Source organism: Panthera pardus, unplaced genomic scaffold (assembly GCF_024362965.1).
Source record: "Panthera pardus isolate Hobbes unplaced genomic scaffold, ASM2436296v1 HiC_scaffold_27, whole genome shotgun sequence".
NCBI classification, from domain to species: domain Eukaryota; kingdom Metazoa; phylum Chordata; class Mammalia; order Carnivora; family Felidae; genus Panthera; species Panthera pardus.
In genome coordinates, this window is record NW_026526843.1 from 126394118 (window position 1) to 126407243 (window position 13126).

At 41.8% G+C, this 13126-nt stretch overlaps 1 protein-coding gene across 7 annotated transcripts in view; it reads left to right on the forward strand.

Annotated features, from left to right (window-relative positions):
* Window positions 1–9695: 9695 nt before the first annotated feature.
* LOC128773888 (lysine-specific demethylase 6A-like) overlaps window positions 9696–13126 on the forward strand; it is a 193092-nt gene continuing 189661 nt past the window's right edge. For all 7 annotated transcript variants that reach the window (XM_053891928.1, XM_053891929.1, XM_053891932.1 and 4 more), the window contains exons 1-2: window positions 9696–10174; window positions 10369–10432. In XM_053891928.1, coding sequence (XP_053747903.1) covers window positions 10023–10174; window positions 10369–10432 — 216 coding nt within the window. In that variant the 5' untranslated portion in view covers window positions 9696–10022. The remainder of the gene's footprint in view (window positions 10175–10368; window positions 10433–13126) is intronic.

Here is a 13126-nt window from a genome sequence, read left to right on the forward strand (position 1 = left end):
GGACCATTTGGTTGTAGAAAACCAATCCACCCTCTTGTAGGGTCCCATTGGGGCCTATTCTCTGGGGACCACTAGACTCTCACAATGGCATCTGTATTGACGTTGGAGGCCTTGGATCTTGAGCTGCAGACCTAAGGCACCTTCCTACCTGTTCAGGTGCCCCTGGTTGGGGCAGATTGGCTGGTGGCACAGGCGAGACTGACAGGGGTGGACTGTCAGGCAGGTGAGGTTCCCCTCCCTCAGTTGATGGGGCGCCAGAGGCATATGGTAGTGGAAATGGAAGGACTTCTTCTGAATTTTCTTGGAGGACAGAGGCAGTTTTTTCTGCTGGGAGGTCTTCTTCTTGGCATGAGCCACTAAGAACCTATATTGCCCCTTACTATTAACACAGAACCAGACCGAAGGAGGCTTGACTTGGGCTATTTCCAGCCACTGATCAATTTATGAGAATTGACCTAGGTGGCCGGGTCTTCAGTAACTACTTTATAAACAGCTCAGACTGTGGGACATCTAGGGTGCCCTCAGGGCCAGCCTACACCAAATTGTAGGCCATTCTGATTCACAGAGGGTGTAATTTCCCAGGGGTGAATTCAAACTCATGGTCATCTGAAAATCCCTTTTTAAAATACACTCCTAAACAGCTGGTTTTGAAGAATTTCCTCCCATCCTGTTATCCTAAACAGATCCTTCCCAATGTGCGGTGTTGCAGGACAAACATGAGGGAAGAGGTCACTTTGTCTTCTTGGCCGCTCCCCTCATGGGGATTTAGATGCCTCTTAGCATTGGCAGGTCAGTCTAAACCCCTGACTAGGATCAGACCTCTGTGGACCTGATTCTGCCTTGAGCTGTATGCGGTTATCATGGAATCACAGGGGAAGACCCACTCAGGCTCTGTAGCCAAAACTGTGGAGCATGGGCACTCACACACACATTCAGACAGACTGCAGACTTCCACCCACGACCTCCTTATCTGGCGACTATGTCACTGCAGAGGTGATCAAGCTCCCCTTCCACCTAGAGGCAGGCCTCAACTTGGTCTCAAGTCACCGGGGACACTTAATGTTCTAATGTCCTGAGACAGGTCTTTTCTGTTCCCCTTGGAGTCTACTCAAGTGCAGTGGTGGCTGACTTTTGTTGGGCCCACTGATGGTTGGGGTCAAGTGAAATCACTGGTGGCATGCTTTCCTTTCTGTCACAGGGGGCTGTGATTAGTGGCCTCTCCTCTGGCCTCTGACCAGCTCAAAGGGCCAGTGCAACTGACAGCTGCCTGGCCAACACACCAAAAATGTTACAGCAAATACTTGGCTCCTGGGAGGAGACAAGCGACACGCACTTGAGTAATCAGAAAAAACTGTTTGTCACAATGGTGCTGGCCCTGTGGTGTCACCTCCAAAAGCTGAGCCCCAAGTCCTAGTGCTGGCCTTCTTTTATGCCTGGCTAGTTTCTGGGTACTTGGAAACATTCTATTGGTTTGGACCGGGGGGCACTATTGGTTGTGCTCTATGGGCAGTTGGCTGATGCAAGAGGCAAGCAAGATTACAGAAGGCAAAAGCATGCAAAAGGAGTATCCAGCCTCTGACATTTGGTTGGGCACCTTTGTCTACTCTTGCCAGCTTCCCTTCTCACACTTAAACATAGGTACAAATTATTATGGAAACAAACAAACAAACAAACAAACAAACAAACACACCCACTTATTATGGAAGAGCCATTTTCCCACCTGAAACTAATGCCATAAGTTTCCTTATATCTTCCTATCTCATGTCTCTCTGTCTTTCCTCTCATTTTTTCCTACTAAAAATATATGCTAAAGATCTTGCCTTTTCATTAAAATAAAACTCAATTTTTGAGCTGTCCTTCCTCTCCCATGCTCTATGTTGGCAGTCTGTGATGTGGTTTTAAATATGTTTAGCATTACTTTTCATTGTTTTTTTTTTTAAGTTTTATTTATTTTGAGAGAGACAGATACAGAGACACAGACAGAGAGAATGAGTCAGAAGGGCAAAGAGAAGGAGGGAGAAAGAATCCCAAGGAGGCTTCACGCTGTCATTGAAGAGCCCAATATGAAGCTCAAACCCATGAACATGAGATCATGACCTGAGCTGAAGTCAGATACTCAATTGACTCAGCCACCCAGGAGCCCCAGCATCACTTTCATTATTTACTGACACTTGCCCCAACATTATTTTGAGTGAAATTAAATATTACAAGTGCAGTATTTCTATTGTTTTGAGGCAAAGTGTTTCTCTGATGCTTTTTAAATTTTTTTTTAACATTTTGAGAGACACAGAGAGACAGAGCATGAGCAGGGGAGGAGCAGAGAGAGAGAGGGAAACACAGAATCTGAAGCAGGCTCCAGGCTTTGAGCTGTCGCGGACAGAGCTGGACGCGGGGCTCTGAATCCATAAACTCTGAGATCATAACCCAAGCTGAAGTCACATGCTTAACCAACTGAGTCTCCCAGGTGTCCATGTACAGCTGATCCCTGAACCACACAGGTTTAAACTGCAGAAGTCCTCTTACACATGGTAGGTGGTTTTTTTTTTTTTTTTTAATGTTTATTTTTGAGAGAGGGGGAGAATGTGCGCAGAGTAGGGGCAGAGACAGAGGGAGACACAGAATCTAAAGCAGGCTCCAGGCTCTAAGCTGTCAGCACAGACCTTGATGCAGGGCTTGAACTCATGAACCATGAGATCATGACCTGAGCTGTAGTTGGATGCTTAACTGACTGAGTCACCCAGGCATCTCTCTTAGTAACACTTCTTATACACTATGTTCTTACAGTAAAATTGCATAAACACAAGGTGTGTGTTAATCAACCATTTATGTTATTGGTAAGGCTTCTGGTTAGCAGCAGTCTATCCTTAGTTAAGTTTTCAGGGGAGATAAAAGTTCTAGTGTGTTTTTTAACGTGTGTGGGTCAGTATCCTTAACTCCTACAATGTTAGCCCAAGTTTTTCTATTTGTTGGCCAGATGACTTTGGGCTAGTCATGACCTGTTTGTTCATTTTCTATATACATAGGATGTGATTTTCAAACTCTTCCTAAACAGAAAAATCTTATTTTTAAGTTAGATATTTTGTGGAGTGTTTCTTACATCCCTCTGCCACTCTGCACTGATCTCTCTAAAATCCCTCTGAAGTATGACTGAGGAGACCAGGGCTCCAGAGAACACAATTAATCATAAGACTGGGTAATTGCTAATTCTTAAGTTCTCAGATTATTGATATGTTTTGCAGTGTTGTTCATGTCTCTTGACTTTCCATATAGTCTTATTTTTCTATTACCCAGTACTTAGACAACTTTAGTACAGGAGCTGGATCTATATACAGACAAATATGTGATCATTTGTTCTTTATCCCATACACAAAGAGGAAGTTATAAAGTCATATAAAATAAATGTCATTCAATTTGGTTAAAAAAGAGAGACTTCTTTTGGTGAACTTAGTTTATAAATTATTGAGCTACCCATTGTTGGCTATTTATAACAAAAGCTTTTAATTTACTGTGGGATGAAACAACAGCACTATCAGCTATGGCTTACCCCACTCAAATTTGTGAATATGATTTTTGTATTAACTGGACAACTAGTTAGCTTAACAAATCAAAACGCAGTAATATTTTAAATCTTTGGCAACAGATAATATGGCAAGATTATAGCTAGAAAATATGTAGATATATTAAGAGATTTTGTTTTATTTTTTTATTTTTAAAGTAATCTCTATACCCAATGTTGGGCTTGACCTCACAACTCCGAGATCAAGAGTTCCATGCTTAATTGACTCAGCCAGCAGGCACCCCAATAAGTAGTAAATATGAGACTTTTTGCTCTACTACAGTTGACTACAACATTAACAGATCTCCATTCTTTGCTAAATCCTTTATAAACCATTTCAAGAGGAAAGCAAAATGGAAGAACTAAGGGCTGCTTTAGTAGTGTTTCAGTAATGAACAGTATGTTAGCCAGTTTGTCAATATTCACCAGTTCTGAGCTCAGTGAAAGGAAACCTCTGTTTAAAAAAAGGAATAATAACCAAAAATAAACCAGTTTATTTTTCTGACTAAAACTGACTTTATGGTAATAAAATGGTAGTTGAGAGCCTTTGATATTTCACTACGACCTCTGGTATAATTCTTTACTATACAATACTAGACTTTTCATGGTCTTGCCTAATCTTCCACTCTAAAGTTTCTTTCTCTTGGTGACAGCTGTATGTAAATTCTTGTGTAAATTCTTGAATTTACAAGAATTCCTACATTCTCTGGCTTCTGTGTTTTTACAGGTATGTAAGCCCCTCTGCCTTCAACACACGTCCTCGTGCACAGCTCCTGCCAATGGATACACTCTTCTGTAAGAGCTATATCTAGTCCTGCCTTTCTTGGTTCCTTCAGGCTGATACAAATATCTCTTCTCTGATTTCTGTAGAAATTTGGGTAAATCTCACAGCAATCTTTGTATTGAGTAATTTACTTCTACAACTGTCCAAGTAAGGATCACTTTGGAGCACAGTGGAATATACAATGTTTTATTTATTTTTAAGTCGGGTCCATTTGGAGCTTGAACTCATGACCCTGAGGTCAAGAGTCCCATGCACTACTCACTGAGCCAGACAGGCACCCCTATATGAGATCTTTAATAAATGTTTGGTAAATTATGGAATGAAACAGTAAATATTTGGAAAAATTTCTTTCCTTTTCTTTTTTACTTTTTAAAGTTTATTTATTTTGAGAGAGACAGAGCACACAAATGGGGGATGAAGGGAGAGAGAGAATTCCCAAGCAGTTTCCATGCTATCAGTGCAGGGCCCAGTGCAGGGCTCAAACTCATGAAACTGTCAGATCATGACGTGAGATGAAATGAAGGGTTGGATGCTTAACTGACCGAGGCACCCACGTGCCTATGAAAAATATATTTTTTTCAATTATTACATCTTTGTCATTGATACCCTTATTTTACTGCTAGGAACTAGGCTAATTCCATGGTGCTTTGTTGTGTCTTCAATGAAATGGTAGTTACAATGCCTATTTTTGCAGATGCTTTTCTACCTGTTCTTTACTCTTGCTCTTTTGGTTCTGGAAAGCCTATCATAGTCTCACTCTTGCAGGCTGATTTATTTAGTTATTATACTAAATTCAGCTCCTAAATGGGTGGAAAGACTTCAATCTGCCCAGGAGTAATAAATGATGCCTTAGAGTGTCGATTACTACAAAATGTCATTTCAGTACCATAAAGCTAAGCATAGGAAGCCATTTTCTGGCTGGTCAGAACCATTTTTGTAGAACAGATTGTTAGCACCAGAATTTGGTCAATTAGTTTGTGTGTGGACTTTTTCAAGGGCTGGGATTAGAAGTAGTCTCCTTTCCATAAAAGCAAACTATCTAAATTTTTTTTTTAATGTTTATTTATTTTTGAGACAGAGAGAGACAGAGTATGAACGGGGAAGGGTCAGAGAGAGGGAGACACAGAATCTGAAACAGGCTCCAGGCTCTGAGCTGTCAAGCACAGAGCCCGATGCGGGGCTCGAACTCATGGACCGCGAAATCATGACCTGAGCTGAAGTCGGACCCTTAACTGACTGAGCCACCCAGGCGCCCCAAAAGCAAACTATCTAAACATTAAAAACAGTGACAAGACTGAAGGATAAGGGAAGTCTAGGAGACATGTCATCAGAGAAAAGAAAGAGTACTTGTCAGACAGAGGAAAAATAAAAAACAAAAACTGAAAAAAACAGTAATTCATTTAGTATTACTTATGTAACTACTCTATATATTAAAGATTTTTTTTTTTTTTGAGAGAGAGGTATTATAGTAGGAAATGTGGCCAATACTTCAATGAATTTGATTAAACATGGAAAGAGATGGGATCATGCTATAACTCCAGTAACACATGGCAACCCATAAGGGACTACTTTTCTAACTACAAGAAGTCAAAATATAATGATGAAGCAGAATTTTTTAATTAATAATTATTATTAATTAAATTTTTTTTTTTGAGAGGGAGAAAGTGGAGAAGAGGGGCAGAGGGGGAGAGAGATCCCAAACATGCTCCATTCTCAGTGCAGAGCTTGATGCAAGGCTACTCCCGTGACCCTGGGATCATAACCTGAGCAGAAATGAAGAGTTGGATGCTCAATTGACTGAGTCACTGAGGTGTCCTATGAAGATGAAGCAAATTATTGTCCATATGCCCACACCTCAATAGATTCTAGATTATAAAAGCAAAAATGTTTTTTAGGTTTATTTGTTTTCACAGGGGTAGAGGGGCAGAGAGAGAAAGAATCCCAAACAGGTTCCAAGAGCTTAATGCAGGACTTGATCCATGAATTGTGACCTGAGCCGAGATCAAGAGTTGGTGACTTAACTGACTAAGCCACCCAGGCACCCCTCAATTACATAATCTTTTCTTAGAGTGAGAGAGAAATAGAGAAAGAGAACGAGAGAGAGAATCCCAAGCAGGCTCCATGCTGAGATCAACAACCCTGGATGACCGCCTAAGCTGAAATCAAGTTAGTCACTCAACCAACTGAGCCACCCAGTGCCCCTCAATTACATAGTCTTTATGACACCAGTAACAGCAGGGAAAAATTCTAAAAATTAGGCTTGCCAGGAAAAATTTTATTTTTCATGCTAGATAAATCATTATTTTACTACAGTGTGACTTATACAGATTCTACAGGATCTGTACTTTTGCTTCTACAAAAGTGTGTACTAATTATTAGTACTAAATATGTGTCAAAAATCCTTATTCTTGAGGATCATCACTTATTACAGTTAATGTATAAATAAAATAAATGTATAAATAAATACTGCTATTGAAAATGCTTAGTCTCCTGTAAACATTTACCTAGAATAGGATAAGAACACAAATGTTTCAGAGTGAGGAATTAAACATAGACTGTAATTTATAAAACTAGAGTTAGTTTAGCAACTACTCTCAAAAAATAATGAAAATACAGGGTGCCTGAGTGGCTCAGTGGGTTGAGCGTCCTACTTAGGCTCAGGTCATGATCTCACATTCTGTGGCTTCAAGCCATGCGTTGGGCTCTGTGCTGACAGCTCAGAGCCTGGAGCTGCTTCAGATTCTGTGTCTCTGTCTCTCTTTGTCCCTCCCCTGCTCGTGCTCTCTCTCTCTCTCAAAAATAAACATTAAAAAAATAATAATGAAAATACGTGTCTATGTGCAAAAGTTACCTGGAATTCTATAGTTTCTCCCATACTGTTAGAATTTATCCAGTCAGCTATTTCTGAATTGTCTGTTTTAAATTTTTTGGTACGTTTATTTATTTTTGACAGAGAGAGAGAGAGGGAGAGAGAGAGAGAGAGAGAGAGAGAGAAAACATGAGTCGGGGAGAGGGAGACACAGAATCTGAAGGAGGCTCCAAGCTCTAAGGTGTCGGCACAGAGCCAGGCATGGGACTTGAACCCACAAACTGTGAGATCAGGATCTGAATTGAAGCTGGTTGCTTAACTGACTGAACCACCCAGGCGCCCCTAAATTGTCTTTGTTTTTAAATAACTCAAAGTTTAAATACATCTTACCTATTTCAGTTAGAAATTTATTTCCCTGAAATATATAAAACTATATTTCTTTAGATGCCTATTAAAACTTACTATTTTTTACCATTAACAACTGGAGGTATAGTTTGCAAATGTGTTACAGGAAATTTATTATGAAATTTCCCTTTTCCTGACTATATCTCTCCCTTCTTACCATTTTTCATGTGGCCTCCTCTCTATGATTAACTGTGAAAATCCGCTGTCTTCAGGTTGTTTTCTTAGAGTAAGTTCCACAGAGATAGCTTTTATCTCCACGCATCTGTCAGCTCAGAATTCACACAAGCGGGCGAGGGACAGACAGACAGACAGAATCTGAAGCAGGTTCCAGCTTCTGTGCTAACCGTGAGCTGTTAACCTGGGCTCAAGCTCACAAACTCAGGACTCCAGCCAAAGTCCAATGCTTAACCAACGGAGTCAGCCAGTCTCCCCTGAAATTTGTTTTTAGAAAAGAGTTAACAGAGGTCTGTTTCTCTCCGAATTATAGTATTTATTTATTTATTTACAACAGAGAGGTCAGAATAAGAAAGTGGTTATCTTTTATTTTCTAAGGTTATTGTATTGTTCAAACTGTGATGCTTTTTAAAAATTTTTTTTCTTAATGTTTATTTATTTCTGAGACAGAGACAGAACATGAGTGGGGGAGGGGCAGAGAGAGCGGGAGACTCAGAATCTGAAGCAGGCTTCAGGATCTCAGCTGTCAGCACAGAGCCTGAGGTGGGGCTTGAACTCACAAACCGTGAGATCATGACCAGAGATGAAGTCGGTGGCTCAACTGACTGAGCCACCCAGGCACTCCAAACTGTGATGCTCTTAACTATTCCTTCATTCAGGCTTCTTTATAAGTAGGTCCCATTAGTATCCCTTGTGAGATGAGGGTAGCAGACAAAAGAAAACCTAACTAATACAGTGTTGGGGTTAGAAGGAAGAGCCTTACCACCCAACTCAATTAGAGGCATAATTGTTAATTCCAGACTCCAAAAGAATTATAATAAGAGACAAATTATCAATCGTAGGCCCAAACAGGAAATATATATACATATATTATATCTTCTAGGAGAAACTGACAATCCCTACAATGAAAAACTGTCATCACCCTGAAGTCTGTCATTTAAAACAACCATTCCTGGCACCTATTTTCTGCCCACAGGTCCTGTCCCAGAGCTTTATTAAAATCACCTTTTTGCACACTCACCCAAAAATAAATAAAAAGTTAATAAAATGAAAATAAAATAAAACCCTTCCAAATTTGTTCCTTTTTTGTAAAATAATGTTCTTTGTTGGATTTGGCTATGGTATTGTCATAAGTTACATGTCCTGGATTGCAATGACCTCCTACTGACTTTCATTTTTACGATTAACACTACCGACACCTTGCATTTTAGCTAAACAGTTTGACGTCTTCCTTAGACACCAAGTGAAATGATAAACACACGATGTACAAAATTGTCATCAAAACAACATCGTAGTTAGCTGTATTCAGGAAAGGACACCCTAGTAACGACTCTGCATTCACTCCAAGCCGGTATGTGCTGAGGCTTTGGCAAACTTTACCTCTTCTCTTAACAGGTGGTTGACAGAAAAAGAGTAAGAGTGCACAGGCAGTATCCGTCCGTACGCCATTATTTCCAGAAGTGCCAAAAGTGTCTCCTCTGACGGAAGAAGCCATGCGTTACTTACAATAACGCGTCCCTTCCCAGATCCTTGAAGAGTCCACATCCACATAGTCCTGAGTTGCAGAGCAGATAGAGGAGGTCCATCCATCTTCCAGCAAACTTCGCATCAACCAGCGGACCTGCGTGATTTCAACCTATGCTCCCTACATTGGTCATCTTTACTCCAGACTGGCAGGATACAGGCCCTCCCCTACCCTACCAGACTTCACTCAACTAGTACTGAAGAGTTCTCTCCGTCTAGTGAATACGGTTTCTCCGACAGACGTGACCATCAACCAATAACCTGTTGGAAATGACGCTCCTCCCAACGCCTGGTCAGGGACCGCCTTGTGGGCGGAGCTCAGGCAGGTAGCAAGTTCAGTGGAGCCACAACTGACGTGCGACAACAAAGGTCATGTGACACCAATGGGTCACATCAATTGGCTGCGCCCGGCTCGGGGCGGGGTGGGGGGAGAAGGGCGTCACGGAGACTTGGGGTTCGCCCTGTGACACAATTACAACAACTTTGTGCTGGTGCTGGCGAAGTTTGTGATTCTAGGAAATCCTCCTAGTGCTGCGAGCTTCCGCCTCTTCTGCTGTCCCCGCCTACTCCGCGATGTGATCCAGTAGCCGAGCCCCGCAGCCCGTGCTGTTTCTGCCACCACCTTGGGATTTTTTCATCGCCGTCATCCGAGGTAGGGGAGGCAACGGCGATAAAGTGCTGTTTTCACGCCGCACATCTTTTCGAGCTCTGGACTAGAGGTTGGTGGACTTGTGGGTTTCGGCGTTGGACTTTAAATTTGTTGTGTTCTAATGAAATCCTGCGGAGTATCGCTCGCTACCGCCGCCACTGCTTTCGGTGATGAGGAAAAGAAAATGGCGGCGGGAAAAGAGAGCGGCGAGAGCAAGGAGGGGTCCTGTAGCTTGACAGCCGAAGAGAGGGAGGCACTCGGCGGATTGGACAGGTACGACGGCCGTCATTCTTCCAGCTGGTTCCGGGACTGCTGGCGTCGCTCTCCTGGGGAGGTCCGAATGGAGTTTGCCTCCAGTGTCGGCGGGGTGGTTATCTAGGTGTTCTGCAGGCTGCCTTGGGCTGGGGAAGGGACGGGGCAGTGGCTTTTCCGCATCGTTAACGAGCTGCGTATATCTCTTCCTGCAGCCGTCTCTTTGGGTTCGTGAGGCTCCACGAAAATGGCGCCAGGACTAAGACCCTCTTGGGCAAGGTAGGTAACCGCGGCGGTGTCCAAACCTTGCTTGCTTCTCCCGCGGCCTTCCAAGACCAGTCAGCACCCACTGTGACCGCGAAGCAAAAACAGTTTTTTGCACTTTCCTCATTTGGGAGACCTTACTTGCACCCTTACGAAATGTTATTTTGTAGCTTGAGGAGCCGAGACAGCGGCGCTTTGGGGACAGGCTCGACGTTTATTTCCGGGTGTTTGGTTAGGACGTTTCTGAATCTTAGCATCATAAGATCATCGTTGTATGCAGTTCTAAACGTTTCAGACTTACATATTTTTTCTCTTGGTTGTATTGTGATGTCTGATTTTTACTACACACTTTAGGTAGGCTTTCTTATATATCGGGCCTCTAAAGGGGTAGTTTGAAGGTACTTTACAGCAGTGAAGAGTTTGCATTGGGGATTATTTGAATCCATAAATATCGATTGTGTTTGACCTGAAGTTATTTGCTTGTTTGGATGTAACTGCTACAGAAATATCCAACTGTGAATGTGATTTTATAATTCTGGAATTTTTCTGGAATCTTGGTTCCTATATGTGATAGGAACCAGGTAGGATTCCCTCTTTATTTGTGAGAAAAGTTGTTGGCTTTTAGTTAATGGCTGCTCGGGTCGGCCAAGATGGCGGGAAATAGTGGGAGGAGAAATACTGGGGAGAGCTTTGAGAAAGGGAAGACATAAAGAGAAATTAAAGCGACTCGTAGGCATAGCTGTCGACGTGTAGTTTGACGGAGCTTTGTTAAGAGTTCTTATTACTTAAAAGTAGGATTCTTGTATCGTTTTCAGATTTCACATTGCTTTCATAAGCTTCTAGTGTGCTTATCCACCTGTAGCACGTGTAGTAACTGTCATTTAAACTTGCACAAAGGCCACAGAGTCTCCGTCTCTGTCATTTTCCATCTCCTGAGCAAAATCTGGTGAAAATGTTTGGTGCCAGGTGTCACCATGAAAGTTGGTATGTGTGCAACAAATAGCTTCCGTTAGAGATGTTATTTTCTGCGTGTAGTTAGCAGCTATGAATTTGACTTAGTTTATGCTGCAATTGAGAAGAAAGTATTAAATACATTTTATTTAAAATTTTTTTTGCCATGTTTTTATTTCTACTTTTAATTAGCATAAACAAGGTTTGTAACTCCGAATCTCACTTTTATGTTTGTTTTGATGACAACTAATAACCAGGAGCTGAAATGTAATAATTTTTTTTCAGTTAAGTGCAGTCCATTCATCATGTGTGTAGTAATTGGCTTCATTAAAAATATCAGTCATGATATCACTTTGATAGAATGTAATCAGTGATGACTGTTACTAACTTAATCTTTTAAACATTTCACTAGTTTATTGTACAAAGTATTTCCAACAGGTTAAAAGTTTTTTTTAATTTTAAGGGAGGTAGTATATTAAATTTTTTTTAATGTTTATTTTTGAGAGAGAGAGACACACACAGAGTGTGAATAGAGGAGGGGTAGAGAGAGAGAGAGGGAGACACAGAATTGGAAGCAGACTCCAGGCTCTGAGCTGTCAGCACAGAGCCTGATGCGGAGCTCGAGCCCACGAATCACGAGATCATGACCTGAGCCGAAGTTGGGTGCTCAACCAACTGAGCCACCCAGGTGCCCCAGGAAGGTAATATATTTTAAATGTTTGTTTATATTTGAGAGAGAGAGAACGTGTGTGCGTGTGCGTGTGCGTGTGTGTGTGTGTGTGTAAGCGGGGAAGGGGCACAGAGAGAGGACAACAGAGGATCCTAAAAGTGGGCTCTGTGCTTTGAGCCAGGCTGGAACTCATGAACGTCGAGATCCTCACCTGAGCTGAAGTCAGAGGGTTAGCAGACTGTGCCTCTCAGGCGCTCCAGGGAAGGTAATATTTTATATTGTAGTGACAGACATTTAACTTGGGGTTGATGCAGTTATCTTTCCTTATAATAATTTTAATTTTTTTTTTTTTAAACGTTTATTATTTTTGAGACAGAGAGAGACAGAGCATGAACGGGGGAGGGTCACAGAGAGAGGGAGACACAGAATCTGAAACAGGCTCCAGGCTCTGAGCTGTCAGCACAGAGCCCGACGCGGGGCTCGAACCCACGGCCCGTGAGATCATGACCTGAGCCGAAATCGGACGCCTAACCGACTGAGCCACCCAGGCGCCCCTCCTTATAATAATTTTAAAAAGGAGGGGTAAACCTATTACCTTGGTTATAATGAAGAAGTAAAACCTAAGTAATATGAGTAATTCTGTGTGCATGTCTGAAAATACTTGAGAACTTTATCTAATTCCACAGTCAGATAAATACTCATTTTAGACTCAACTCTTCAGACACTGGAGTTAAATTTTAAAGAATTGACATTTTGGGGCATCTGAGTGGCTCAGTTGGTTAAATGCCTGCCTTCAGCTCAGGTCATGATCTTACATGATCTTACAGCTTGTGAGTTTGAGCCCTACAACTGTCAGCCATGCTGACAGTTCAGAGGCTGGAGCCTGCTTTGGATTCTGACACACACTCTCTCTCTCTCTCTCTCTCTCTCTCTCTCTCTCTCTCTCTCTCAATATATATATATATATCCCTCCTCCACTCACGCTCTACCTCTGTCTCTCAAAAAATAATTAAAAGTTTTTAAAAAAATTATTTATTTATTTTTTAAACATTTTTTAAATGTTTATTCATTTTTGAGAGAGCATGAGC